At 41.3% G+C, this 26,148-nt stretch overlaps 1 protein-coding gene across 1 annotated transcript in view; it reads right to left on the bottom strand.

Moving 5' to 3' along the window:
- The window catches only part of LOC121571360, a 29,118-nt gene extending 3,533 nt beyond the window's left edge, over positions 1 to 25,585 (bottom strand). The window contains exons 1-2 of the mRNA XM_045222267.1: positions 25,323 to 25,585; positions 9,724 to 9,833 (exon numbers count right to left, since the gene is read on the bottom strand). Of these exons, the coding sequence (XP_045078202.1) occupies positions 9,724 to 9,833; positions 25,323 to 25,488 (276 nt within the window). The 5' untranslated portion in view covers positions 25,489 to 25,585. The remainder of the gene's footprint in view (positions 1 to 9,723; positions 9,834 to 25,322) is intronic.
- Between the last annotated feature and the right edge of the window lie 563 nt (positions 25,586 to 26,148).

Raw genomic sequence — 26,148 nt, 5'->3', positions numbered from 1 at the left:
GGCCAAACATAGAAGTATAACCACTAGACTCTAACCATAAACATACAACATAGAACTAAACATGCACACCCTGACCAAACTAACTAGAGTTCTAGAGGTCAGGGCGTGACACTAGCCTATCATTCGCTTTGCAACAGTTGGGGTTTGTCTAAACCTTGTTGTCTGCCTCGACCTGTGAAACAATGTGGCCGTTTAGTTTTTGTTGCGATCTCCACCATGCTATGCATATGAACGTGACGAGACTGACAGCTTCTCTGAGCCATGCAAATTCATTTATCAGGATCATTATAATTGATATTCAAAGAAATGGCAATAGAAACAAAGGTAAAACAAAAGAAAATGCACATAGTTTGCGTTCATTTCAGCTGCTTGATGTGATTGTGTGTTACCTTTAGTTGGCTAGTTAGCAAAGGAGAAATAGCTAGCCTGCATAGCAACCATTGCAAGTAGAACGGAAAGAATGAACGACCAGCACATTTTGTCTAGAAAGGATACAGCTTTTGTTAAAATGTAGTTTTCATAGCAGGTTAGGATTACTTAAGCAGCAGGTTAGGAGAATTAACTTAGCAGGTTAGGATAATTACAGTGCATTAGGAAAGTATTCAGACCCTTTTACTTTTTCCACATATTGTTACGTTACAGCCTTATTCTAAATTGGATTAAATAGTTTTTTCCCCTCATCAATATACACACTCAATACCACATAATGACAAAGCAAAAACAGTTAAGATTTTTTTTACAAAAAAGAAAAAAAAAAGAAAACTGAAATTACATTTACATAAGTATTCAGACCCTTTACTCAGTACTTTGTTGAAGCACCTTTGGCAGCGATTACAACCTTGAGTTTTCTTGGATATGATGCTAAAAGCTTGGCACACCTGTATTTGGAGAGTTTCTCTCATTCTTCTCTGCAGATCCTCTCAAGCTCTGTCAGGTTGGATGGGGAGTGTCGCTGCACAGCTATTTTCAGGTCTCTCCAGAGATGTTCGATCAGGTTCAAATCCAGGCTCTGGCTGGGCAACTCAAGGACATTCAGAGACTTGTCCCGAAGCCACTCCTGCATTGTCTTGGCTGTGTGCTTAGGGTCGTTGTCCTGTTGGAATGTGAAACTTCGCCCCAGTATGAGGTCCTGAACGCTCTGGAGCAGGTTTTCATCAAGGATCTCTCTGTTCTTTGCTCCATTCATCTCTCCCTCGATCCTGACTAGTCTCCCAGTCCCTGCCGCTGAAAAACATCCTCACAGCAAGATGCTGCCACCACCATGCTTCACTGTAGGGATGGTGCCAGGTTTCCTCCAGACGTGATGCTTCGCATTCAGCCCAAAGAGTTCAATGTTGGTTACATGAGACCAGAGAATCTTGTTTCTCATGGTCTGAGAGTCTTTAGGTGCCTTTTGGCAAACTCCAAGCGGGCTGTCACGTGCCTTTTATTGAGGAGTGGCTTCCGTCTGGCCACTCTACCATAAAGGCCTGATTGGTAGAGTGCTGCAGAGATGGTTGTCCTTCTGGAAGGTTCTCCCATCTCCACAGAGGAACTCTGGAGCTCTGTCAGAGTGACCATCGGGTTCTTGGTCACCTCCCTGACCAAGGCCCTTCTCCCCCGATTGCTCAGTTTGGCCGGGCGGCCAGCTCTAGGAAGAGTTTTGGTGGTTCCAAACTTCTTCCATTTAAGAATGATGGAGGCCACTGTGCTCTTAGGAATCTTCAATGCTGCAGAAATGTTTTGGTACCTTTCCCCAGATCTGTGCCTCGACACAATCCTGTCTCGGAGTTCTATGGACAATTCCTTCGACCTCATGGCTTGGTTTTTGCTCTGACATGCACTGTCAGCTGTGGAACCTTATATAGACAGATGTGTGCCTTTCCAGATCATGTCCAATCAATTGAATTTACCACAGGTGGACTCCAATCAAGTTGTAGAAACATCTCAAGGATGATCAATGGAAACAGGATGCACCTGAGCTCAATTTCGAGTATCATCGCAAAGGGTCTGAATACTTATGTAAATAAGGTATCCATTAAAAATATATATATATATATATAAATTAGCAAACATTTCAAAAAAATCTGTTTTCACTTTGTCATTATGGGGTATTGTGTGTAGATTGAGGGAAAAAGGCTGTAACGTAACAAAATGTGGAAAAAGTCAAGTGGTCTGAATACTTTCCGAATGCACTTTAGGTTAAGGTTAGGTTAAGGGTTAGCTAAATTGTTGTTGTTTTTTTACTTTTGACATCAATTTGACTAAAGCTGTATCCATCTAGACATGACTGCATTTGGCTAGCAACTTCAGAATCTCAGAACTAACGACTGGGTTTTGGGCTGACTATTTTGTATGGTGGAATAATTTACACATTAAAATAACGTTTTTAATGAATACATACATACTTTTTTTAATATGTTGGCAAACGTTTTATAAAAGCAACAAGGCCTTCTAACCCGGGAATTATCGTGAATAACAAAAGGGATGTTTTCCTGGCCCTTGGCTTCGCCTCAGGCCCAATGCCGCGTTGACGTGCTAGTCAAAACTAGGAAACTTGAAAATGTCAGACTTGCTAACTGGTTATAGTTCAACCAGTTAGTAAGTCGAAAATGTCCGAGTTTCTTCGATCCGAATAACATGTGAAGGCGGCATAGGAACTGCCTTGTTTTCATTGGCACTTTGAAGTCAACCCGGGTTGTGCTGGCCTTGGTGGAATAGCTCGAAATGTATTTCCACTGTCGCCAGAAATTATAAATAATGTCATGATGTTGCTAGGTAGCCAATATGACTGTGCAGTATATAACGTCCTTTGGCTACAACTAGCTAGATAACTAGAAAGATGTTGGAGAATTTAATTTACCTTCATCATGCCGAAACTAACGTTACCCCATACTCCTGCCAACCAGATTCAGACTAGCCATGTATTTAGCGTAATATCTAACGGTACCTAGCTAAATGGTTACTGTCGTCGCTAGCACAAAAGGCTAGCTAGCTTAATTCCTAACTAGCTACCTTGCTTGCCATGGCATTGGCTTTTAGCTAGCTAGCTAACCAAGCAAACCAGAAGACAGGTTTGATAGCATATATACAGTTGAAGTCGGAAGTTTACATACACTTACGTTGGAGTCATTAAAACTCGTTTTTCAACCACTCCACAAATTTCTTGTTAACAAACTATAGGTTTGGCAAGTCGGTTAGGACATCTACTTTGCGCATGACACAAGTAATTTTTCCAGTAATTGTTTACAGACAGATTATTTCACTTATAATTCACTGTATCACAATTCCAGTGGGTCAGAAGTTTACATATACTAAATTGACTACGCCTTTAAAAAGCTTGGAAAATTCCAGAAAATGATGTCATGGCTTTAGAAGCTTCTGATAGGCTAATTGACATAATTTGAGTCAATTGGAGATATACTTGTGGATGTATTTAGAGGCCTACCTTCAAACTCAGTGGCTCATTGCTTTACATCATGGGAAAATCAAAAGAAATCAGCCAAGACCTCAGAAAAGAAATTGTATACCTCCACAAGTATGGTTAATCCTTGGGAGCAATTTCCAAACGCCTGAAGGTACCACGTTCATCTGTACAAACAATAGTACACAAGTATAAACACCATGGGACCATGCAGCCGTCATACAGCTCAGGAAGGAGACGCATTCTGTCTCCTAGAGATGAACGTACTTTGGTGCGACAAGTGCAAATCAATCCCAGAACAACAGCAAATGACCTTGTGAAGATGCTGGAGGAAACAGGTACAAAATAATCTATATCCACAGTAAAACGAGTCCTATATTGACATAACCTGAAAGGCCGCTCATCAAGGAAGAAGCCACTGTTCCCAAACCGCCATAAAAAAGCCAGCCTACGGTTTGCAACTGCACATGGGGACAAAGATCGTACTTTTTGGAGAAATGTCCTCTGGTCTGATGAAACAAAAATAGAACTGTTTGGCCATAATGACCATCGTTATGTTTGGAGGAAAAAGGGGATACTTGCAAGCCGAAGAACACCATCCCAACCGTGAAGCACAGGGGTGGCAGCATCATTCTGTGGGGGTGCTTTGCTGCAGGAGGGACTGGTGCACTTCACAAAATAGATGGCATCATGAGGAAGGAAAATTATGTGGATATATTTAAGCAACATCTCAAGACATCAGTCAGGAAGTTAAAGCTTGGTCGCAAATAGGTCTTCCAAATGGACAATGACCCCAAGCATACTTCCAAAGTTGTGACAAAATGGCTTAAGGACAACAAAGTCAAGGTATTGGAGTGGCCATCACAAAGCCCTGACCTCAATCCTATAGAAAATGTGCAGAACTGAAAAATCGTGTGCGAGCAAGGAGGCCTACAAACCTGACTCAGTTACACCAGCTTGTCAGTGGGCAAACGTACAAAATCAGCAGGGGATCAAATACTTTTTTCCCTCACTGTATATGTTCGCCACTGCGCAAACATGTCTATACAGTGGGGAGAACAAGTATTTGATACACTGCCGATTTTGCAAGTTTTCCTACTTACAAAGCATGTAGAGGACTGTAATTTTTTATCATAGGTACACTTCAACTGTGAGAGACGGAATCTAAAAAAAAAATCCAGAAAATCATATTGTATGATTTTTAAGTAATTAATTTGCATTTTATTGCATGACATAAGTATGTGATACATCAGAAAAGCAGAACTTAATATTTGGTACAGAAACCTTTGTTTGCAATTACAGAGATCATACGTTTCCTGTAGGTCTTGACCAGGTTTGCACACACTGCAGCAGGGATTTTGGCCCACTCCTCCATACAGACCTTCTCCATATCCTTCAGGTTTCGGGGCTGTCGCTGGGCAATACGGACTTTCAGCTCCCTCCAAAGATTTTCTATTGGGTTCAGGTCTGGAGACTGGCTAGGCCACTCCAGGACCTTGAGATGCTTCTTACGGAGCCACTCCTTAGTTGCCCTGGCTGTGTGTTTCGGGTCGTTGTCATGCTGGAAGACACAGCCACGACCCATCTTCAATGCTCTTACTGAGGGAAGGAGGTTGTTGGCCAAGATCTCGCGATACATGGCCCCATCCATCCTCCCCTCAATACGGTGCAGTCGTCCTGTCCCCTTTGCAGAAAAGCATCCCCAAAGAATGATGTTTCCATCTCAATGCTTCACAGTTGGGATGGTGTTCTTGGGGTTGTACTCATCCTTCTTCTTCCTCCAAACACGGCGAGTGGAGTTTAGACCAAAAAGCTCTATTTTTGTCTCATCAGACCACATGACCTTCTCCCATTCCTCCTCTGGATCATCCAGATGGTCATTGGCAAACTTCAGACGGGCCTGGACATGCGCTGGCTTGAGCAGGGGGACCTTGCGTGCGCTGCAGGATTTTAATCCATGACGGCGTAGTGTGTTACTAATGGTTTTCTTTGAGACTGTGGTCCCAGCTCTCTTCAGGTCATTGACCAGGTCCTGCCGTGTAGTTCTGGGCTGATCCCTCACCTTCCTCATGATCATTGATGCCCCACGAGGTGAGATCTTGCATGGAGCCCCAGACCGAGGGTGATTGACCGTCATCTTGAACTTCTTCCATTTTCTAATAATTGCGCCAACAGTTGTTGCCTTCTCACCAAGCTGCTTGCCTACTGTCCTGTAGCCCATCCCAGCCTTGTGCAGGTCTACAATTTTATCCCTGATGTCCTTACACAGCTCTCTGGTCTTGGCCATTGTGGAGAGGTTGGAGTCTGTTTGATTGAGTGTGTGGACAGGTGTCTTTTATACAGGTAACGAGTTCAAACAGGTGCAGTTAATACAGGTAATGAGTTGAGAACAGGAGGGCTTCTTAAAGAAAAACTAACAGGTCTGTGAGAGCCGGAATTCTTACTGGTTGGTAGGTGATCAAATACTTATGTCATGCAATAAAATGCATATTAATTACTTAAAAATCATACAATGTGATTTTCTGGATTTTTGTTTTAGATTTCGTCTCTCACAGTTGAAGTGTACCTATGACAAAAATTACAGACCTCTACATGCTTTGTAAGTAGGAAAACCTGCAAAATCGGCAGTGTATCAAATACTTGTTCTCCCCACTGTAATAGACAATAAGGCTGTTAAGATACTGTATTAATGTTTAAAGAAAGGAGTGTATATATTTGGCCTGACGAAGCAGTTTTATGCGCTGACTGAATGGAAGCTGATAATTATGAGTATTTTTACTCCGCTGGTCTCGGGAAGAAATTACGAGTCCGCACTGCCCGAGACCGAGTACAAATGTATCCGACACCGAGACAAGACCGAGACACTCAATATGTGGTCTCGAGACCGGACTACAACAACACTGTACTCAGGTGTTCAAAAGTGCATATCAGACCGAGAGCCTAATGCTTCTTAGGTAGTTCCTTATGAGTTTTAGTAGAGAAAACGATCTCTCTGAAGAAGCGACAGTTACAGGGATGGTAAAAACAGCTTGATTGCCGTAGCAACATACTGGGCAGAAGGGAGTTGTGCTTCAAATACAGCAGTTCTGTAACATCTTGCTGGCTTCAACACGTTACGGAAAGAGATTAGCTGTATAGGAAGCTCTGAGGACAGGTCGTCTGGATACTGGACAGCCAATAAATTGGCAGATGCAAACAGATGACCATCTTTAGCAGACAGCAGTTCTTGAGGGCTATAACAAAAAAAGCTGTTTACAATTTAGTACATACTGGTGAACCGGCATTTGAGTTGTGTGGTTGCAATAGCTAGTAGCGTTTCAATCGGTGACGTCACTCGCTCGGAGACCTTGAAGTAGTTGTTTCCTTTTCCCTGCAAGGGCCGCAGATTTTGTGTAGCGACGGGTAACGCTGCTTCGAAGGTGACTGTTCTCGATGTGTGCAGAGGGTCCCTGGTTCAAGGTAGGGGCGAGGAGAGGGACGGAAGCAAAACTGTTACATTGACACCCCTTCAAATTAGTGGATTTGGTTATACAGGTGTATAAAATCAAGCACACAGCCACGCAATCTCCATAGACAAACATTGTCAGTAGAATGGCCTTACTGAAGTGAGTTTGTAAAATTTCTGCCCTGCTAGAGCTGCCCCGGTCAACTGTAAGTGCTGTTATTGTGAAGTGGAAAAGTTTAGGAGCAACAACCGCTCAGCCGCGAAGTTGTAGGCCACACAAGCTCACAGAATGGGACCGCCGAGTGCTGAAGCGCGTAAAAATCGTCTGTCCTCAGTTCCAACACTCACTACCGAGTTCCAAACCGCCTCTGGAAGCAACGTCAGCACAATAACTGTTAGTCCGGAGCTTCATGAAATGGGTTTCCATGGCCGAGCAGCCGCACACAAGCCTAAGATAACCATGAGCAATGCCAAGAGTCGGCTGGTGGTGTAAAACTCACCGCCATTGGACTCTGGAGCAGTGGAAACTGGAGTGATGTATCACACTTCACCATCTGGCAGTCTGACGGACAAATCTGGGTTTGCCTGATGCCAGGAGAACGCTACCTGTCCCAATGCATAGTGCCAACTGTAAAGTTTGGTGGAGGAGGAATAATGGTCTGGGGCTGTTTTTCATGGTTCGGGCTAGGCCCCTTAGTTCCAGTGACGGGAAATCTTAACGCTACAGCATACAATGACATTCTAGACGATTCTGTGCTTCCAACTTTGTGGCAACAGTTGGGGAAGGCCCTTTCCTGTTTCAGCATGACAATGTCCCCGTGCACAAAGCGAGGTCCATAGAGAAATGGTTTGTCGAGATCGGTGTGGAACAATTTGACTGGCCTGCACAGAGCCCTGACCTCAACCCCATCAAACACCTTTGGGATGAATTGGAACGCTGACTGCGAGTCAGGCCTAATCGCCCAACATCAGTGCACGACCTCACTAATGCTCTTGTGGCTGAATGGAAGGAAGTCCCCGCAGCAATGTTCCAACATCTAGTGGAAAGCCTTCCCAGAAGAGTGGAGGCTGTTATAGCAGCAAAGGGGGGACCAACTCCATATTAATGCCCATGATTTTGGAATGAGATGTTCAACAAGCAGGTGTCCACATACTTTTGGTCATATAGTGTATATACCCATTGATTCTTGAAGAATGCAACTTATAAATGCCTCATGAGCTCAGTTCAACAGTCACCCCATCAGATCACAAAACATCAGAACCTAAAATGCTAAGCTAGTTTAACTCCATTGTTTGTAAACAATGTCATTGCAAACAAACACTATATAGCATCAAAACATGGTTAAAAGTGTTTACGTTTCATTGTCCCTCAGCTGTTTACCAAAACAGTGGCGGGGTGTCCACTTTGTTGTTGCTTGTACTGCAAAGGGGTATACTATAAAGCTGGATCAATGAGTTAGCCAGCTAACTTTGATAAGCAACCAGAAACAACGATACATTTTGTGATTCATTAAGAATCCTACACTTAGATATACGTTTTTTGGGTTGCTGAATCAGTTAGACCATGCCCATTTCAAGCTTATCTTTAAAAAATGCAAAATAATTATATTTATGGTAGTTAGCTGGCTAACTCCTTGATCCTGCTTTGTAGCCACCGTGATACATCTGCATTACTTGCTGTTTGAGGATTTAGGCTGGGTTTCTGTATAGCACTTTGTGACATCTGCTGACAAAAGGGTTTTATAAATATATTTGATTTAATTAGTATACCCCTCAGATCTGTAAGATTCCCATAATACAGTGTAATACTGTTTTGATCATTACCTCATCATTCAAATCATATCAAACTTTATTTACATAGGATTTACAAAAGTAAATTAATCACATCTATTTATCTGAAACGCAGAACATGAATTATCCAGAGTTGCTTTGCTTTCCTAGGAGTGTTATACACATCCTGTTTTTTTTATTCCCATCTTCTGACAGAAGATCACTTTGTCCTAATTATGTTTCCTTTCAGTTTTCAATCCTGTTGTCTTCCTTTGTGGACTTTATCCACATGCTTCAGCAGATAAGCCTTATGAGTGAATCTTAAACCACAGACTGAGCAGCCATGTTGTTTCACTCCTTTGTGAGTGAGTGTATGAGTGGTTAGGTTTCCCTTGAGACGGAAGCTTTTCCCACAGTCACCGCAGCTAAACGGTTTCTCTCCTGTGTGAGTCAGTATATGCCTCCTTAGGTCCCCCTTCTGACTGAAGCTTTTCCCACAGTCACCACAGCTAAACGGTTTCTCTCCTGTGTGAGTCAGTATATGTCTTCTTAGGTCCCCCTTCTGATTGAAGCTTTTACCGCAAAAATTACAGCTAAATGGTTTCTCTCCTGTGTGAGTCAGTATATGTCTTCTAAGGTACCCCTTCTGAATAAAGCACTTCCCACAGTCACCACAGCTAAATGGCATCTCTCCTGTGTGAATACTCATGTGCATGGACAGATGTCCTTTTTGTTTTAATGTCTTGGGGAAGGTGCAGGGTTTTCCCATTGGTGGGGTCGGAGCCAATGGTGGGCTGGGATCCAATGGTGGGCTGCTGTCAAGTCCTACTGGGTCACTGCTTATGGCTGATCTGTGGATGGAGGCATTGTTTTGATTATCTGGAGGGTCACAGGGAATTTCGAGACCCTTTAGGTGGGTCACAGTGGCAAAAGGATCAGGATCCACTCGTTTAGAGTCAATATTTATGTGCTCCACAGTCTGGGTTTTAGGAAGAGTCAAGGACCAAAGTGGGTCCTCCTGATCACATTCACTTTTCACACAGGAAGGAGTGAATTTGAACTCTATATCAGGCTCCAGCCCTTGAATCTGCTGTTCCTCTATAATCTGTGTGGGCTTTGGGTCCTCCTGCCCCAGACTGGGGCTCCACTCCTGCTCACAGTGCTGCTGCTCAGGGAGAACCTCTTCAGAGACAGCGAGAGAGAGCGGCAGGGAGCCTGGAGGGAAGGAGAGGAGGAGCAGAATGAAATAGAAGACTTGAATCATACACGTGAATTACAGATCTCTATGATCTATACAGCCTTTAGACATGCCTGAGTGCAGATAGCTAGGGCCAGCTTCAAGACAGAGAATGTATCTTGGTCTAGCAGTATAACACTAGCCTGTGTCTGTGCCTGTTTCCCGTGTCAAACGGTATATCCGGTGTCAGTGGACGGTTCTGATAAGGAATGCGTTGTTTGCGTCGCAGAGTGGAATGAATGAGGAATTGATTATAAAGGATTTCCTTTAGAAAGTTACCATTTTTTATTATTTATCATTGGTATTGTCATGAGTGTCTATTTACATTGTCAGGTTGTAATATTGTCTACTGTTTTACCTATGTGGGGATTCAATTATCTGGCCCAGGTTACCCCGATGGGAGGAGTTTGAACTGGGTGAAAAATGAATGCAGTCGTTTTGGAACCGGGCTGCCTCCCGGCTGTGAGCCAGAGCCAGGTGCCCCGTTCAAATTAGTGATGTGCAGTTCGCAAACAATTACTTCTTTTTGAAGGACTCTTTTTACTGACTCGAGAGTCATGATTCGTTTTTCTGAATGACTCGTTCATTTTAGTCATTCGTTTGACCTGCTGGGCAATGAATTCTACAGCAGGATTAATACGCGCTCCTCCAGTGACGTGCTCCAACCAACAACTGTCTGTAATATATGCAAGCAGGCAAAATAGATCATGTTCCAGGCAGCATAGAGAATAAAAAGGCATGTTTAGAACTGATCATTGATCGCATGGCGCAAGAATGAATGCAATTAATTGAATGTTATGGATACAGCTTTGTTGAACCAAAACATACACAGCCTCTCCTCAGCAAACTCAAACTCGAGTGAATCGTCTGGGGTGCTGCAGTTCGCGAATGATATTGTGCTTATCACCCTCACGGCAGTCAAGCAATACATTCTGCCAAGAGTTGTTCACAATCTAGTCCGGTTGCGGCGACAACGAGACCTTGTTTCAAATGTACCAAATCATGTTATTTGTATGCCTAGCAATCAACAAATGTCCATTGTTTAAAGCATGCGTTTACAAGTCTGTCACAAATGACAGCTCCAATAAGCCCCATCCTTTGTCGGTAGGGGGTCCTGCATGCTCTGGGCATTACTGATTCGAATGAACGAAATGAGTCGAAAGATTTTGTATTTTGACTGAATGAATCAAAGATTAGTCAGTAAAAAGAGCCGAACTTCCCATAACTAGTTCAAAGTCCATGGCGAAGTAGGCTCAAATAAAAAATGAAGTAGCCTAGGCTAGATTAAGCACGTGGACTAATGAATAGGATTCTGTGCCTTCCCAATGAAAACTAGATTGAAAATTCTAACATATATTTCATGGAAAAGAGATGTACAGTTGAAGTCAGAAGTTTACATACACCTTAGCCAAATACATTTAAACTCAGTTTTCACAATTCCTGACATTTAATCCTAGTAAAAAATTCCCTGTCTTAGGTCAGTTAGGATCTCCACTTTATTTTAAGAATGTGAAATGTCAGAATAATAGTAGAGAGAATGATTTATTTCAGCTTTTATTTATTTCATCACATTCCCAGTGGGTCAGAAGTTTATACACTCAATTAATATTTGGTAGCATTGCCTTTAAATTGTTTAACTTGGGTCAAACGTTTCGGGTAGCCTTCCACAAGCTTCCCACAATAAGTTGGGTGAATTTTGGCCCATTCCTTCTGACAGAGCTGGTGTAACTGAGTCAGGTTTGTAGGCCTCCTTGCTCGTACACGCTTTTTCAGTTCTGCCCACAAATGTTCTATAGGATTGAGGTCAGGGCTTTGTGATGGCCACTCCAATACCTTGACTTTGTTGTCCTTAAGCAATCTTGCCACAATTTTGGAAGTATCCTTGGGGTCATTGTCCATTTGGAAGACCCATTTGAGACCAAGCTTTAACTTCCTGACTGATGTCTTGAGATGTTGCTTCAATATATCCACATCATTTTCCTTCCTCATGATGCCATCTATTTTGTGAAGTGCACCAGTCCCTCCTGCAGCAAAGTACCCCAACAGCATGATGCTGCCACCCTCGTGCTTCACGGTTGGGATGGTGTTCTTCGGCTTGCAAGCAACCCCCTTTTTCCTCCAAACATAACGATGGTCATTATGACCAAACAGTTCTATTTTTGTTTCATCAGACCAGAGGACATTTCTCCAAAAAGTACAATCTTTGTCCCCATGTGCAGTTGCCAACCGTAGTCCATTTTTTTAATGGCGGTTTTGGAGCAGTGGCTTCTTCCTTGCTGAGCGGCCTTTCAGGTTATGTCGATATAGGACTAGTTTTACTGTGGATATAGATACTTTTGTACCTGTTTCCTCCAGCATCTTCACAAAGTCCTTTGCTGTTGTTCTGGGATTGATTTTCACTTTTCGGACCAAAGTACGCTCATCTCTAGGAGACAGAACGAGTCTCCTTCCTGAGCGGTATGACGGCTGCGTGGCCCCATGGTGTTTATACAGTGAGGGGAAAAAAGTATTTGATCCCCTGCTGATTTTGTACGTTTGCCCACTGACAAAGAAATTATCAGTCTATAATTTTTATGGTAGGTTTATTTGAACAGTGAGAGACAGAATAACAACAAAAAAATCCAGAAAAACGCATGTCAAAAATGTTATAAATTGATTTGCATTTTAATGAGGGAAATAAGTATTTGACCCCTCTGCCAAACATTACTTAGTACTTGGTGGCAAAACCCTTGTTGGCAATCACAGAGGTCAGACGTTTCTTGTAGTTGGCCACCAGGTTTGCACACATCTCAGGAGGGATTTTGTCCCACTCCTCTTTGCAGATCTTCTCCAAGTCATTAAAGTTTCGAGGCTGACGTTTGGCAACTCAAACCTTCAGCTCCCTCCACAGATTTTCTATGGGATTAAGGTCTGGAGACTGGCTAGGCCACTCCAGGACCTTAATGTGCTTCCACTTGAGCCACTCCTTTGTTGCCTTGGCCGTGTGTTTTGGGTCATTGTCATGCTGGAATACCCATTCACGACCCATTTTCAATGCCCTGGCTGAGGGAAGGTGGTTCTCACCCAAGATTTGACGGTACATGGCCCCGTCCATCGTCCCTTTTATGCGGTGAAGTTGTCCTGTCCCCTTAGCAGAAAAACACGACGAGTTGAGTTGTTGCCAAAGTGCTCCATTTTGGTCTCATCTGACCACAACACTTTCACCCAGTTCTCCTATGAATCATTCAGAAGTTCATTGGCAAACTTCAGACGGGCCTGTATATGTGCTTTCTTGAGCAGGGGGACCTTGCGGGCGTTGCAGGATTTCAGTCCTTCACGGCGTAGTGTGTTACCAATTGTTTTCTTGGTGACTATGGTCCCAGCTGCCTTGAGATAATTGACAAGATCCTCCTGTGTAGTTCTTGGCTGATTCCTCACCGTTTTCATGATCATTGCAACTCCACGAGGTGAGATCTTGCATGGAGCCCCAGGCCGAGGGAGATTGACAATTATTTTGTTTTTCTTCCATTTGCGAATAATCGCACCAACTGTTGTCACCTTCTCACCAAGCTGCTTGGCGATGGTCTTGTAGCCCATTCCAGCCTTGTGTAGGTCTACAATCTTGTCCCTGACATCCTTGGAGAGCTCTTTGGTCTTGGCCATGGTGGAGAGTTTGGAATCTGATTGATTGATTGCTTCTATGGACAGGTGTCTTTTATACAGGTAACAAACTGAGATTAGGAGCACTCCCTTTAAGAGTGTGCTCCTAATCTCAGCTCGTTACCTGTATAAAAGACACCTGGGAGCCAGAAATCTTTCCCTCATTAAAATGCAAATCAATTTCTAACATTTTTGACATGCGTTTTTCTGGTTTTTTTTGTTGTTATTCTGTCTCTCACTGTTCAAATAAACCTACCATTAAAAATTATAGACTGATCATTTCTTTGTCAGTGGGAATACGTACAAAATCAGCAGGGGATCAAATACTTTTTCCCCCTCACTGTACTTGCGAATTATTGTTTGTACAGATGAACGTGGTACCTTCAGGCGTTTGGAAATTGCTCCCAAGGATGAACCAGACTTGTGGAGGTCTATCATTTTTTTCTGAGGTCTTGGCTGATTTCTTTTGATTTTCCCATGATGTCAAGCAAAGAGGCACTGAGTTTGAAGATAGGCCTTGAAATACATCCACAGGTACACCTCCAATTGACTCAAATTATGTCAATTAGCCTATCAGAAGCTTCTAAAGCCATGACATCATTTTCTGGAATTTCCCAAGCTGTTTAAAGGCACCGTCAACTTAGTGTATGTAAACTTCTGACCCACTGGAATTGTGATACAGTGAATTATAAGTGAAATAATCTGTCTGTAAACAATTGTTGGAAAAATTACTTGTGTCATGCACAAAGTAGATGTCTTAACCGACTTGCCAAAACTATAGTTTGTTAACAAGAAATTTGTGGAGTGGTTGAAAAACAAGTTTTAATGACTCCAACCTAAGTGTATGTAAACTTCCGACTTCAACTGTATATTTCTGGACAATGCACCATGCTGCCTTGTTGACAACATGAGCGAGCGTTGCAGGTTACGGTTTGATTTGAGAAGGGCGCTCCTCCCTCACCACTTTTGCCTGTTCACGTCACAGGTCAATAGCCCATTGCACTTAATCAAACTCCCTCATTGAAAGCATATATGCATGTTCTATTGGTCCGTACAACATGCTATCACAATCTATTGGCCAGTCTGTTAAAAACAATTGGTCAGATCCACGTAATTCATCTAACCTACCATATTGTTATTTTGGTGTTTACATATTCCTTTGGTCAGTGCAACATGTACTCACAATCTATTGGTTGGTCATTCTACAACTTAATTATCAATCACATCATGGTTTTTATTTGCATATCCATTGTGATTGGTCCCTTGAAATGTATAAAAGCCTCATTCTGTTTTACTTCTGTAAAACCCTGAAGAAGGCCAAAAGCCGAAACGCGTAGATTCTACTTTTAGCAATAAAGACACTTTTTCAAATGTAATTCCATTGTCCTCCAAGTGTTGCCAAATATCCTCTCTAGCAAAGTTTGCTCCTTAATTCATGCACTTTGGTTGGAAAGTGAGGTAGCGGCAGTGATCCCTTCCCTTTGCATCACCGAGTGGTGCCCAGGAAATAATTAAAAACAAATTATTAGATGCGAAAATCCCACCTCCAATTCAAAACCAAACATGGATGTCAATGTTTGAGCAGGATGTGCAAACACGCTTCGTTCTACATCCTGTCTGTAGCAGCATGGTGCCCGTATTGCCAGGATGATTAGCTAGGACAAACAGGTGTGAAACACACAGATGTGCCAGACCAACTGTGATTTACAACCTGATAGCAATATTTTTGGGACTACCAAGAAATGTATTGGTGAATTATATTAATCATGCATTGAACTGCATCCATCTACTCTGCCAACAATGCCTTACTGTGCGTCATGAAATTTTTAGTCAAATAAAACCTATTTTAAAACCTTGTAAAGCATAAACTGGGACTTTTATATTTTTTACTGATATTATGTTTGTTTCATATCTGCAAAGTAGTTAAGAGGCAGTCATTTACACTTTAAAGGGACAGCTGAACATTTGTCTCACCTAATGATTGTGCTTGATTGAGCATGGATCATGCCCAAAAACGTTTATTCATGAACTTTGTCATTTGTAATTATTAAAACATTAATTAACATTAATCAAATACATTAATTGTTCTCCTAGATTTTTGTGCGTGTGGGAAATTATTCTCTTATATTTTAGATGTGCTGTTAGCTTAATAAGAAAGCATTAATGATTAAACATAATAGGTTTGTGCTGTACTGATATAGACTGTTTAACATAACAAGCTGTGATTAATGTGAGGAACTATTAGGGGGTAGGCTGAGATAAGGCTTGTGTCTCACATACACACACACTGCCTCTTTGTTAGACCGCTCAAGGACATGTGTTCTGCTACAAAGATGTCTGAGAGTGCTGACTCTCTGGACAAGTTGTGGAGATAATTACTAATGCCTGGCAACAGTGAAGCGCCAAGGGAATGGGACCAGCCTGTGCGCCAACGATAGGCTGAGTAAGTCTAAACCACGCTCAGTCTCTACTCTGATAGGCCTGCTTGGAGCAGGAACTATCTCTGTCAGAGTATTAAAATAATAACTTTGGGTTGGGACAGTTAGTTCTCTGACTACCCTGCGTGGTATTTCAGTGGACCCGTATATACGAACATCATATTTACCATTGAAGTGTTTTGCATTAATTAAAATACTAGTCTATTTTAGAAGACGTGTATTGACCTCTTTTTGTTCCAATACCAGATTTGAATTGACGCAACTTAACATGCGCTTCTACATTTTTACTTAGCTGCACATTATGTACTCCTTGTAAAAAATGTCAGCGAAGAGCCCGGAACTCTAATAATAAATAAGCCGTATCCCTCAGCATTTTGTAGCAGGGCAGGCACTTTGTTGATTCTTGATGTTCAGTTGTAGAACTGTATCTGTTTTTACTATTGAATCTAAATCATTTATTTTAACATACATTGGTTAAAAGACACAGGTCACAAAAATTAAATTAAATGAAGCAATATACCCCATTACTTCGGAAAGTATTCAGACCCCTTCACTTTTTCCACATTTTGTTACGTTACAGCCTTATTCTAAAATGGATTAAATAAAAATCCTCTCTCATTAATCTACACACAATACCCCATAAGGACAAAGCAAAAACAGGATTTTAGAATTTTTTGCCCCCCCAAAAAAGAAACACCTTATTTACATAACTATGGGACTCGAAATTGAGCTCAGGTACATCCTGTTTCCATTGATCATCCTTGAGATGTTTCTACAACTTGATTGGAGTCCACCTGTGGTAAATTCAATTGATTGGACATGATTTGGGAAGGCATACACACCTGTCTGTATAAGGTCCCACAAATAACAGTGCATGTCAGAGCAAAAACCAAGACATAAGGTCAAAGGAAAGACAGTATTGTGTCGAGGCACAGATCTGGGGAAGGGTACCAAATAATGTCTGCAGCATTGAAGGTCCCCAAGAACACAGTGGCCTCCATCATTCTTATATGGAAGAAGTTTAGAACCACCAAGACTCTTCCTAGAGCTGGCCGCCCGGCCAAACTGAGCAATCGGGGGAGAAGGACCTTGGTCAGGGAGGTGACCAAGAACCCGATGGTCACTCTGACAGATCTCCAGAGTTCCTCTGTGGAGATGGGAGGACTCTCAGATCATGAGAAACAAGAGTCTCTGGTCTGATGAAACCAAGATTGAACTCCTTGGTATTTGGTATTTAATATACTTAAGTATCAAAAGTAAATGTAATTGTTAAAATATACTTAAGTATCAAAACTAAAAGTATAAATCATTTCACATTTCTTCTATTAAGCAAACCAGTACTGAGTTAAGGGTTTGAATACTTATGTAAATGTGATATTATTTTTTAATATAAATGTGAAGGAAAAAAAATAGCCTGTTTTTGTTTTGTCATTATGGGGTATTTTGTGTAGATTGAGGGGGGGGGACGGGACTATTTAATCCATTTTAGAATAAGGCTGTAACATAACAAAATATGGAGAAAGTCAAGGGGTCTGAATACTTTCCGAATGCACTGTACTAGTAATACATTTCTTGTTTTAGAAACATTACAAAGCATGCTCATCCGTTTTTATGTGATTTGTTGTGTAATTGTGGCTGAAACAATATTGTGGCTGGTAAGAAATTTGAGTGGCTGGTAGATTTTTTAATCTACCTGACACAGTGGACCAAAAAGTTAGTTTCCCACCCTGCCTCCGACGTGGGAAAAGCATTGCCGAACAGGTACAGACACAGGTCGGTAAATCACTTGCATAGTGGGCTAGTTTTATACTGCTAGACCAAGATACAATCGAGATACAATGTCGGTCTAGAAGCTGGGCTAAGTTGTACCCATGCCTATATCCCATTTCAATCAACTTTTTCGTGACAAAGACAACTTTTTAATCATGCACGGTCAAAGTTACAGTAGATAACTGTTCTTTAACCCTAAAGTTGAGGCATATTTTTGTTCAAAGCGGTTTATAATTTTTTTTATAACTTTGTCAATCATCCTTTTTTGCCCTTTTTTTTTTCTACCACATCGCTGGTATATACACACTACCGGTCAAAAGTTTGGGGTCACTTAGAAATGTCCTTGTTTTCCATGAAAACATACATGAAATGAGTTTGAATACGAAATATAGCAAAATGAATTGGAATGTCATTGACAAGGTTAGAAATAATGATTTTTAATTGAAATAATAATTGTGTCCTTCAAACTTTGCTTTCGTCAAAGAATCCTCCATTTGCAGCAATTACAGCCTTGCAGACCATTGGCATTCTAGTTGTCAATTTGTTGAGGTAATCTGAAGAGATTTCACCCCATGCTTCCTGAAGTACCTCCCACAAGTTGGATTGGCTTGATGGGCACTTCTTACGGTCAAGCTGCTCCCACAACAGCTCAATAGGGTTGAGATCCGGTGACTGTGCTGGCCACTCCATTATAGACAGAATACCAGCTGACTGCTTCTTCCCTAAATAGTTATTGCATAGTTTGGAGCTGTGCTTTGGGTCATTGTCCTGTTGTAGGAGGAAATTGGCTCCAATCAAGCGCCGTCCACAGGGTATGGCATGGCGTTGCAAAATGGAGTGATAGCCTTCCTTCTTCAACATCCCTTTTACCCTGTACAAATCTCCCACTTTACCACCACCAAAGCACCCCCAGACCATCACATTGCATCCACCATGCTTGACAGATGGCATCAAGCACTTCTCCAGCATCTTTTCATTTGGTCTGCGTCTCACAAATGTTCTTCTTTGTGATCCGAACATCTCAAACTTCGAACACTTTATTCCAATCTTCCTCTGTCCAGTGTCTGTGTTCTTTTGCCTATCTTAATATTTTATTTTTATTGGCCAGTCTGAGATATGGGTTTTTCTTTGCAACTCTGCCTAGAAGGTCAGCATCCCGGAGTTGCCTCTTCACTGTTGACGTTGAGACTGGTGTTTTGCGGGTACTATTTAATGAAGCTGCCAGTTGAGGACCTGTGAGGCGTTTGTTTCTCAAACTAGACACTAATGTATTTGTCCTCTTGCTAAGTTGTGCACCGGGGCCTCCCACTCCTCTTTCTATTCTGGTTAGAGCCAGTTTATGCTGTTCTGTGAAGGCAGTAGGACACAGCGTTGTACAGGATCTTCAGTTTCTTGGCAATTTCTTGCATGGAATAGCCTTAATTTCTCAGAACAAGAATAGACTGACGAGTTTCAGAAGAAACTTATTTGTTTCTGGCCATTTTGAGCCTGTAATCGAACCACAATTGCTGATGCTCCAGATACTCAACTAGTCTCAAGAAGGCCAGTTTTGTTGCTTCTTTAATCAGCACAACAGTTTTCAGCTGTGCTAACATAATTGCAAAAGGGGTTTCTAATGATCAATTAGCCTTTATAAATGATAACTTGGATTAGCAAATACAACGTGCCATTGGAACAGAGGACTGATGGTTGTTGATAATGGGCCTCTGTACACCTATGTAGATATTCCATAAAAAAATCAGCCTTTTCCAGCTACAATAGCCATTTAGAACATTAACAATGTCTACACTGTATTTCTGATCAATTTTATGTTATTTTAAATGGGAAAAAAATTGCATTTCTTTCGAAAACAAGGACATTTCTGCAGTACAGAACTCCGATATGCTCAGAATCCACACAGAGAGCTGTATTGGTGTGTATTCTCCGAAATGTAGTTAGTCTAGTGGAATCAGCCTGATTGCTAGGTTCACCATTCTGTTTCACTTCACGTATCAGTCTGGCCTTTCTCCAATCGATGGCCATTTGGTAGTCTGATTAATCAGGCTGTAATACAAAATTAATTGGTATATTCAGCCTGAAACTAATGACTGCAAAATCTTGTAAATGTTCCATACAAGCCAGAATGTTTAATAAAATTACATTTGAACTTACTCTACTGGTGGTCTGTGTGGTTTGTCCTTCAGCCGCTCGAAATGTAGGATAAAATATCCACAGGAGAGTATTGTTTACCCGAGTGCCGGTACTAAAGTTGACATTTCTATCACCTGGTACATGCTCAAAACCATGTGAATACCTGCTGACTTCAGTTAGTATGCATGCATCGCGTGCACGTGTTTGCTCATGACTGAAGACATGTGTACAAGATGGAAGTCCATGCACGCAATGCATGCATACTAACTGAAGTCAGCATGTGTTTACATGGTTTTGTGCATGTGTGATAGAAATGCCAACTTCAGTACTGACACTCTAAACAGTCGGGTAAACAATACTTTCTTGTGGATATTTTGTCTAAAATTTCAACCATCTGAAGGACCAAATATATTATTAAACATTCTGGCTTGTAATGCCTCGATCAGACCGACAGCATCATTGCATCAATGTTGCATAATAAATTCTGCAGTTAAACTTTTTTCATTATGTATTCCAAACATTTTTGTGAATATGTGTGCAACAAAAGTTCAACATTCACCTTTTGCTACTATCTGTCAAATCTACGCATACAGTTTGATGCATACGCTGGATAAATCCAAAGTATGCCCCACACAGAACGCACTGCAAATGCCTCTGCAACGCTGCAAGGAATGTACTTCTGGTGTACCTATACGCAATGAAGCTGTCGGTCTGATCGAGGCGTAAGGAACATTTACATGATTTGGCAGTCATTAGTTTCAGGCTGTATATACACCAATTAATTGTGTATTACAGCCTGATTAATCAGACTAGGCATTTGGAATATGTTAGAAAATGACTGGTCCAATCAGCATCCTCTCAGAAATAATGGGTGGGTTTAGGACAAAATCCCACTTGGCCAAACACTGAGGGGATTTGATTAATATGGCCCGGCTGGGTGGAGTTTGCACTGGGTGAAAATGGATTGTATTAGTTTTGCCTACCCACTCTGGCCGACGTCGAAGTCGGCTCAAAACAAAAGTGAAGTAGGTTAAACACATGGAGTAATTCATAGGATTTAGTGTTTTCACATGCAAAAGTGATTGCCTTTGATAAAAACGCTTTATCTGCCTTCCACGTGAAAACTAGTTAGAAAATTCAAAAACATATATTTTATGGAAAAGAGATGTTGTATGTTTCTGGACGATGCATCATGCTGCATTGTTGACAATATGACTGAGTGGCGCGATTACTGTTCGATTTGAGCAGGGTGCCCCTCCCTCATCGGCTTCTCATGGTCATGTGGCGGGCCAAAGCCCGGTGCAACCTAGCCCAACTTAATTGAACAGTGCTTTGAACTAGGCCGTCCTCTGACTGGTTGACGGTGATTCAATCGCCAACAAGTTCATTTTGAAAAATGCCCCTCACTACAGAGGTAGACTCAAACTGTTTCAATGAGAAGGAATGGAAGACTGATAAGTGAAGTGAAATAGAATTGCGAACGCAGCGATCAGGATGGTTCCACCAGGCTAGTTATTCTAGGGCGAATCTAAAAAAAGTATTTATTTGAATCCAGGTTTTTCTGAAGACATAACATTAAGTTATACATAATATCATCAGAGGGTGGAGGGGGATCTGTATCAGTGATCTAGAGACAGATCACCTGCATAGACATAGGAGCCCCTTATGTAAAAAATTACCTTAGTTACTCTACCAGTTGAAGGTTTGGACACACCTACTCATTCAAGGGATTTTATTTATTTTTACATTGTAGAATAATAGTGAAGACATCAAAACTATGAAATAACACACATGGAATCATGTAGTAACCAAATAAGTGTTAAATAAATCAAAATATATTTTATATTTGAGATTCTTCAAATAGCCACCCTTTGCCTTGATGACAGCTTTGCACAAGCTTGGCATTCTCTCAACCAGCTTCATGATGTAGTCACCTGGAATGCATTTCAAGTAACAGGTGTGCCTTCTTAAAAGTTAATTTGTGGAATTTCTTTCCTTCTTAATGCGTTTGAGCCAATCCGTTGTGTTGTGACAAGGTAGGGGGGTATACAGAAGATACCCCTATTTGGCAAAATACCAAGTTCATATTATGGCAAGAACAGCTCTAATAAGCAAAGAGAAATGACAGTCCATCATTACTTTAAGACATGAAGGTCACTATTATTCTGCAATGTAAAAATTAGTAAAAAATAAAGAAAAACCCTTGAATGAGTAGGTGTGTCCAAACAACTCATGGAAGTGAATGAATACCTCGTAGAACTGAAATTACAGAATCCAGCTACCTTCTGAATGTACACATAGTGCTGCATTGGTGTGTATTCTCCGAAAAATAGTTATAGAGTTCCTATCAGGGGCGGCCTGTTCAATAGGGCGATATGGGCGACGCACTGCCAAACGGGAAAAGGAAGGGATTTTTTTTCTAATCAATTATATCACGGCAACAGTAGTTATCAGTGTTGTAATCTATACGTCTGATCTGCCACAGTGCCACACTGCCACTAAATGTCGAATCAGGCTAAAGTCGTGCTTCAAATGGCTCCCCCTCTTTTGGGGCGATTTCAGTCAGGTTGAAAATCGCCCAGAAGTCTGTAATAGACTCCCATGTAAAATCTATTTTTTTCAAATTTCAGAGCCTTCAATACAATCTCAATGGGTGTCTGTGGGCTTGCACTTACGCGCTTTACGTCATCGTTACGTAACCATGAACGTAACTGAGAAAAGAGTGGATTGTTTGAAAGAAGTTCCTTTTTGTCGGCGATTCGGCGAACAAATGAAGATAAATTGGCAACGAAACAATTAGGACCTCCCAGACCAAATTTAATAATTCAACAGGTTTCTACTAAAGGCGGAAAGTCCTACACCCGAGGATTTTCCAAAAATTGGTACTGAACGAAAAAGACATTGCCACTCACTCAACTGGATGACGAGGGATACAGGCTAGCTGTCCGCCGCCACAACGATGAGGTTAGTGTTGATAATCACAAGTTTACTGGATGTGGATATGGTGTAATAAAGGCAGTTTATTCAGAGGTAAATATATCTGGAATCGCGTTCACGGACCCGTTCGTCAAACTCTTAGGGAGCTATAAATTAAGCCCCATTACTTACCATATCAGATAAGAGAAATTGCTGCAGCTACATATATTTTACATCCTGGCCCTACATAGTTCACTATTTGCATCACTTACCAAAATATTACATGTGGTCATATATGCTTGGAAAGTGGAGATGCCATAGAACGTCAAAAAAAGTAAACATTGCTGGAGACACATTGCCGTTTTGGAGAAGACATCGCGTTTACTAGCGAAGAGATTTGTTGTGGCAAATGAACTTGGGCTGGGAATTGCCAGGAACCTCACGATAAGATATATGCATCAGCATTGCGAGTCTCATGATTCTATACGTATGGCGATTCGATACTGTGATTTTATTGCGCACCATATGTCTGTTGCAGAGGGATCAGAAAGCCATGAGAACGAGTTTTGATCAGTCATGGAAATAAAAGTGCTGAAAACAAATTTGCTCCCAATGTGAAAAAGATTGAGAACAAGCTTTGAAGGAACAATAATGGTGTTTTGGTGCAGGTACAGCCAACTAGCGCTAAAATATTGCGATATTGTCAATACAGTATATCGGTAAAGTATCACTATGTAACTCGATTTCTTTCACCCCAATCCCTCAAATTAACGGTAAATAACTGAATTGTTTGCCCACATTTAGCTAAGATGATTAGCTAGCCAGCTAAAATGTTTTATTTAGTTAGCAGTCGCATCTACAATAGTTTACTGTCAATAACATGTCTCCAAAAATGACGTGGTGTCTCCAATTGTGTTGACATTTTACAATTGCAATGCGCATCCATGAGTATCCACTTTCTGTAGCTCAGCTGGTAGAGCATGGTGCTTGTAACGCCAAGGTAGTGGGTTCGATCCCCGGGACCACCCATACACAAAAATGTATGCACGCATGACTGTAAGTCGCTTTGGATAAAAGCGTCTGCTAAATGGCATATTATTATTTTATTATTATTATTATTATTATTATTATCTGAAGAGAGCCCCGAAACATTGTGTGCAGACATTTTATGCAATAAATGAAGTAGGTTCAATCTAGTAGTTCTGATCTTCTGATTGGTCCTGATGAGTTGGGCGAGGTCCCCTGCAGGCTACTGTCACTGTTGCATTGGCTCTGAGTCGGGTTCTCTGTCTTCAAATGTTCAGCCTAAGAGAGGGATTTTTGTGTGTGTGTGTGTGTGTGTGTGTGTGTGTGTTTAACAGTGATGATGTGTGTGTGTGTGTGTGTGTGTGTTTAACAGTGATGATGTGTGTGTGTGTGTGTTTGTGTGTGTGTGTGTCCTCAGAGCAAGAACTCGTGAGTTGGAAGAACTGAGAGGCCTATGGCGTGGGTGTTGTCCTTGGCCACCTGCTGACAAGGCTGACAAGATAGGACCCTTTTGTCCATTGTTATTGGATAGGAACAGAACTTATAACCAGCTCCTGACCTAAATAGATCTTAGCACAACATTTTACTCAACATATCATATTCCATATTCACTATAACAAATATATTTACTACGACATTAGCAAGAACCGCCACATCCTCAGCCGGCTAATCCAGTGTGTGAAGTTTTGCGGAGTGTTTGAGTTAGCTTTGCGAGGCAAAGATGAAACTGAGGGCTCCACCAACCCTGGTAAGCCAACACTTTTGAGATCAGTCAATAAATGCTTCTGGTATTGACTTATATGCTGCCCCTGTCTTCATGTTGTTGCTGGACATATCTTTTTTTAAATGTGTGTAGGTCACCTAAATCATCAGAAAAATTGCCCCTCCTGAGAATTTTTTCAGGAGCCGCCACTGGTTCCTATAATATCCTCCAATATTCTATATGTACAACTTGATATGATATTGTGGGTGCTATCCCATTTGGTTTGAAGTGACAAGAGCATTTAGTCATGTTTTATTTAAGCATGCTACCTTAGCCATACCACTCCCATTGTTTCACTTACAGTGATGCTAATGCTGGCAGTGGGGTAAGTACATAAAGAAAACTAAGCCTTTAAATGGCAGTCGTTCTTACCATAAATATGACTAAATGTATATTTAAACGTTCTGAAAACGAAATGATACTATTATCATACGATGGTAAATCAGATGTTCAGTACTAATGTGGATTGTACTTTGGAAAAAAGCTGCACAAAGGAAACATATTTTCGTTTTACAGAATATGCAAAGTAACTATAATTTTGATCAAATAAAGGTTTTAGTCAAGTTTGTTTTCAGATAACATTAATTACATGTCTAGTTATGTTTGATATGAAATAATTCGATGTTTTGGCTATGATTGATACTTCCAATCGTTTTTTCTTGGGATCAAACTATGTTGGTAGCTTTAGGGGTTAAAAAAACTATGAAATGGCGATTACTGTTATGTTAAACAGTTGATTAATTGAGTAGAACTATAGCTATCTATCAGGATATCTACATACTAACCTATTTTACATAGTGGTATCTCCTGTGTGATCCGCAGCATTCTCCGTAGCCGATCATTCTCCTCCTGGTACTCCACTACTGTTTTCTCAACTGCCCCGACAATCTCCTCAACTGCTGCCGTTAAACGCTCATTTAAAAACACATGCAACAACTGTAGTTTAGACATTTTCAGTCGAATTAGAGTTGTGCAACCTATTCAGTTCAGTTAGAGGGTCTTTCTTCACTCCACACAAGCAATGCAAAATAAAGTCGTCTACAATCCTACTTCCGTGTTCTAGTCATTTAAAAAAAAAAAACTCCTTGGTTCTGGTGGGGTGGCAAACTCGGAAACGTACAACAGCGCCGCCAGTTGGATGGAGGTTTATTACTTTACAAGGCAGCCTACAGACCAGTAGTAAATGGAAACGATAACTACATGTAGACAAACAGTGTTTAACATACAGTGCCTTCGGAAAGTGTTCAGACCCCTTGACTTTTTCCACATTTTGTTACGTTACAGCCTTATTATAAAATTGATCAAATTGCCCCTCCCCCCTCTCATCAATCTACACACAATACCCCATAATGACAAAGCAAAAACAGGATTTAGACATTTTTGCAAATGTATTACAAATAAAAAACGGAAATATCACATTTACATAAGTATTCAGACCCTTTACTCAGTACTTTGTTGAAGCACCTTTGGCAGCGATTACAGCCTCGAGTTTTCTTGGATATTATGCTACAAGCTTGGCACACCTGTATTTGGGGAGTTTCTCTCATTCTTCTCTGCAGATCCTCTCAAGCTCTGCACAGCTATTTTCAGGTCTCTCCAGAGATGTCCGAT

The sequence above is a fragment of the Coregonus clupeaformis genome, chromosome 8, assembly GCF_020615455.1.
Source record: "Coregonus clupeaformis isolate EN_2021a chromosome 8, ASM2061545v1, whole genome shotgun sequence".
In the NCBI taxonomy this organism is placed as follows: domain Eukaryota; kingdom Metazoa; phylum Chordata; class Actinopteri; order Salmoniformes; family Salmonidae; genus Coregonus; species Coregonus clupeaformis.
The sequence above is the reverse complement of the archived record's forward strand: the minus strand, read 5'-3'. Positions and strand labels throughout refer to the sequence as shown.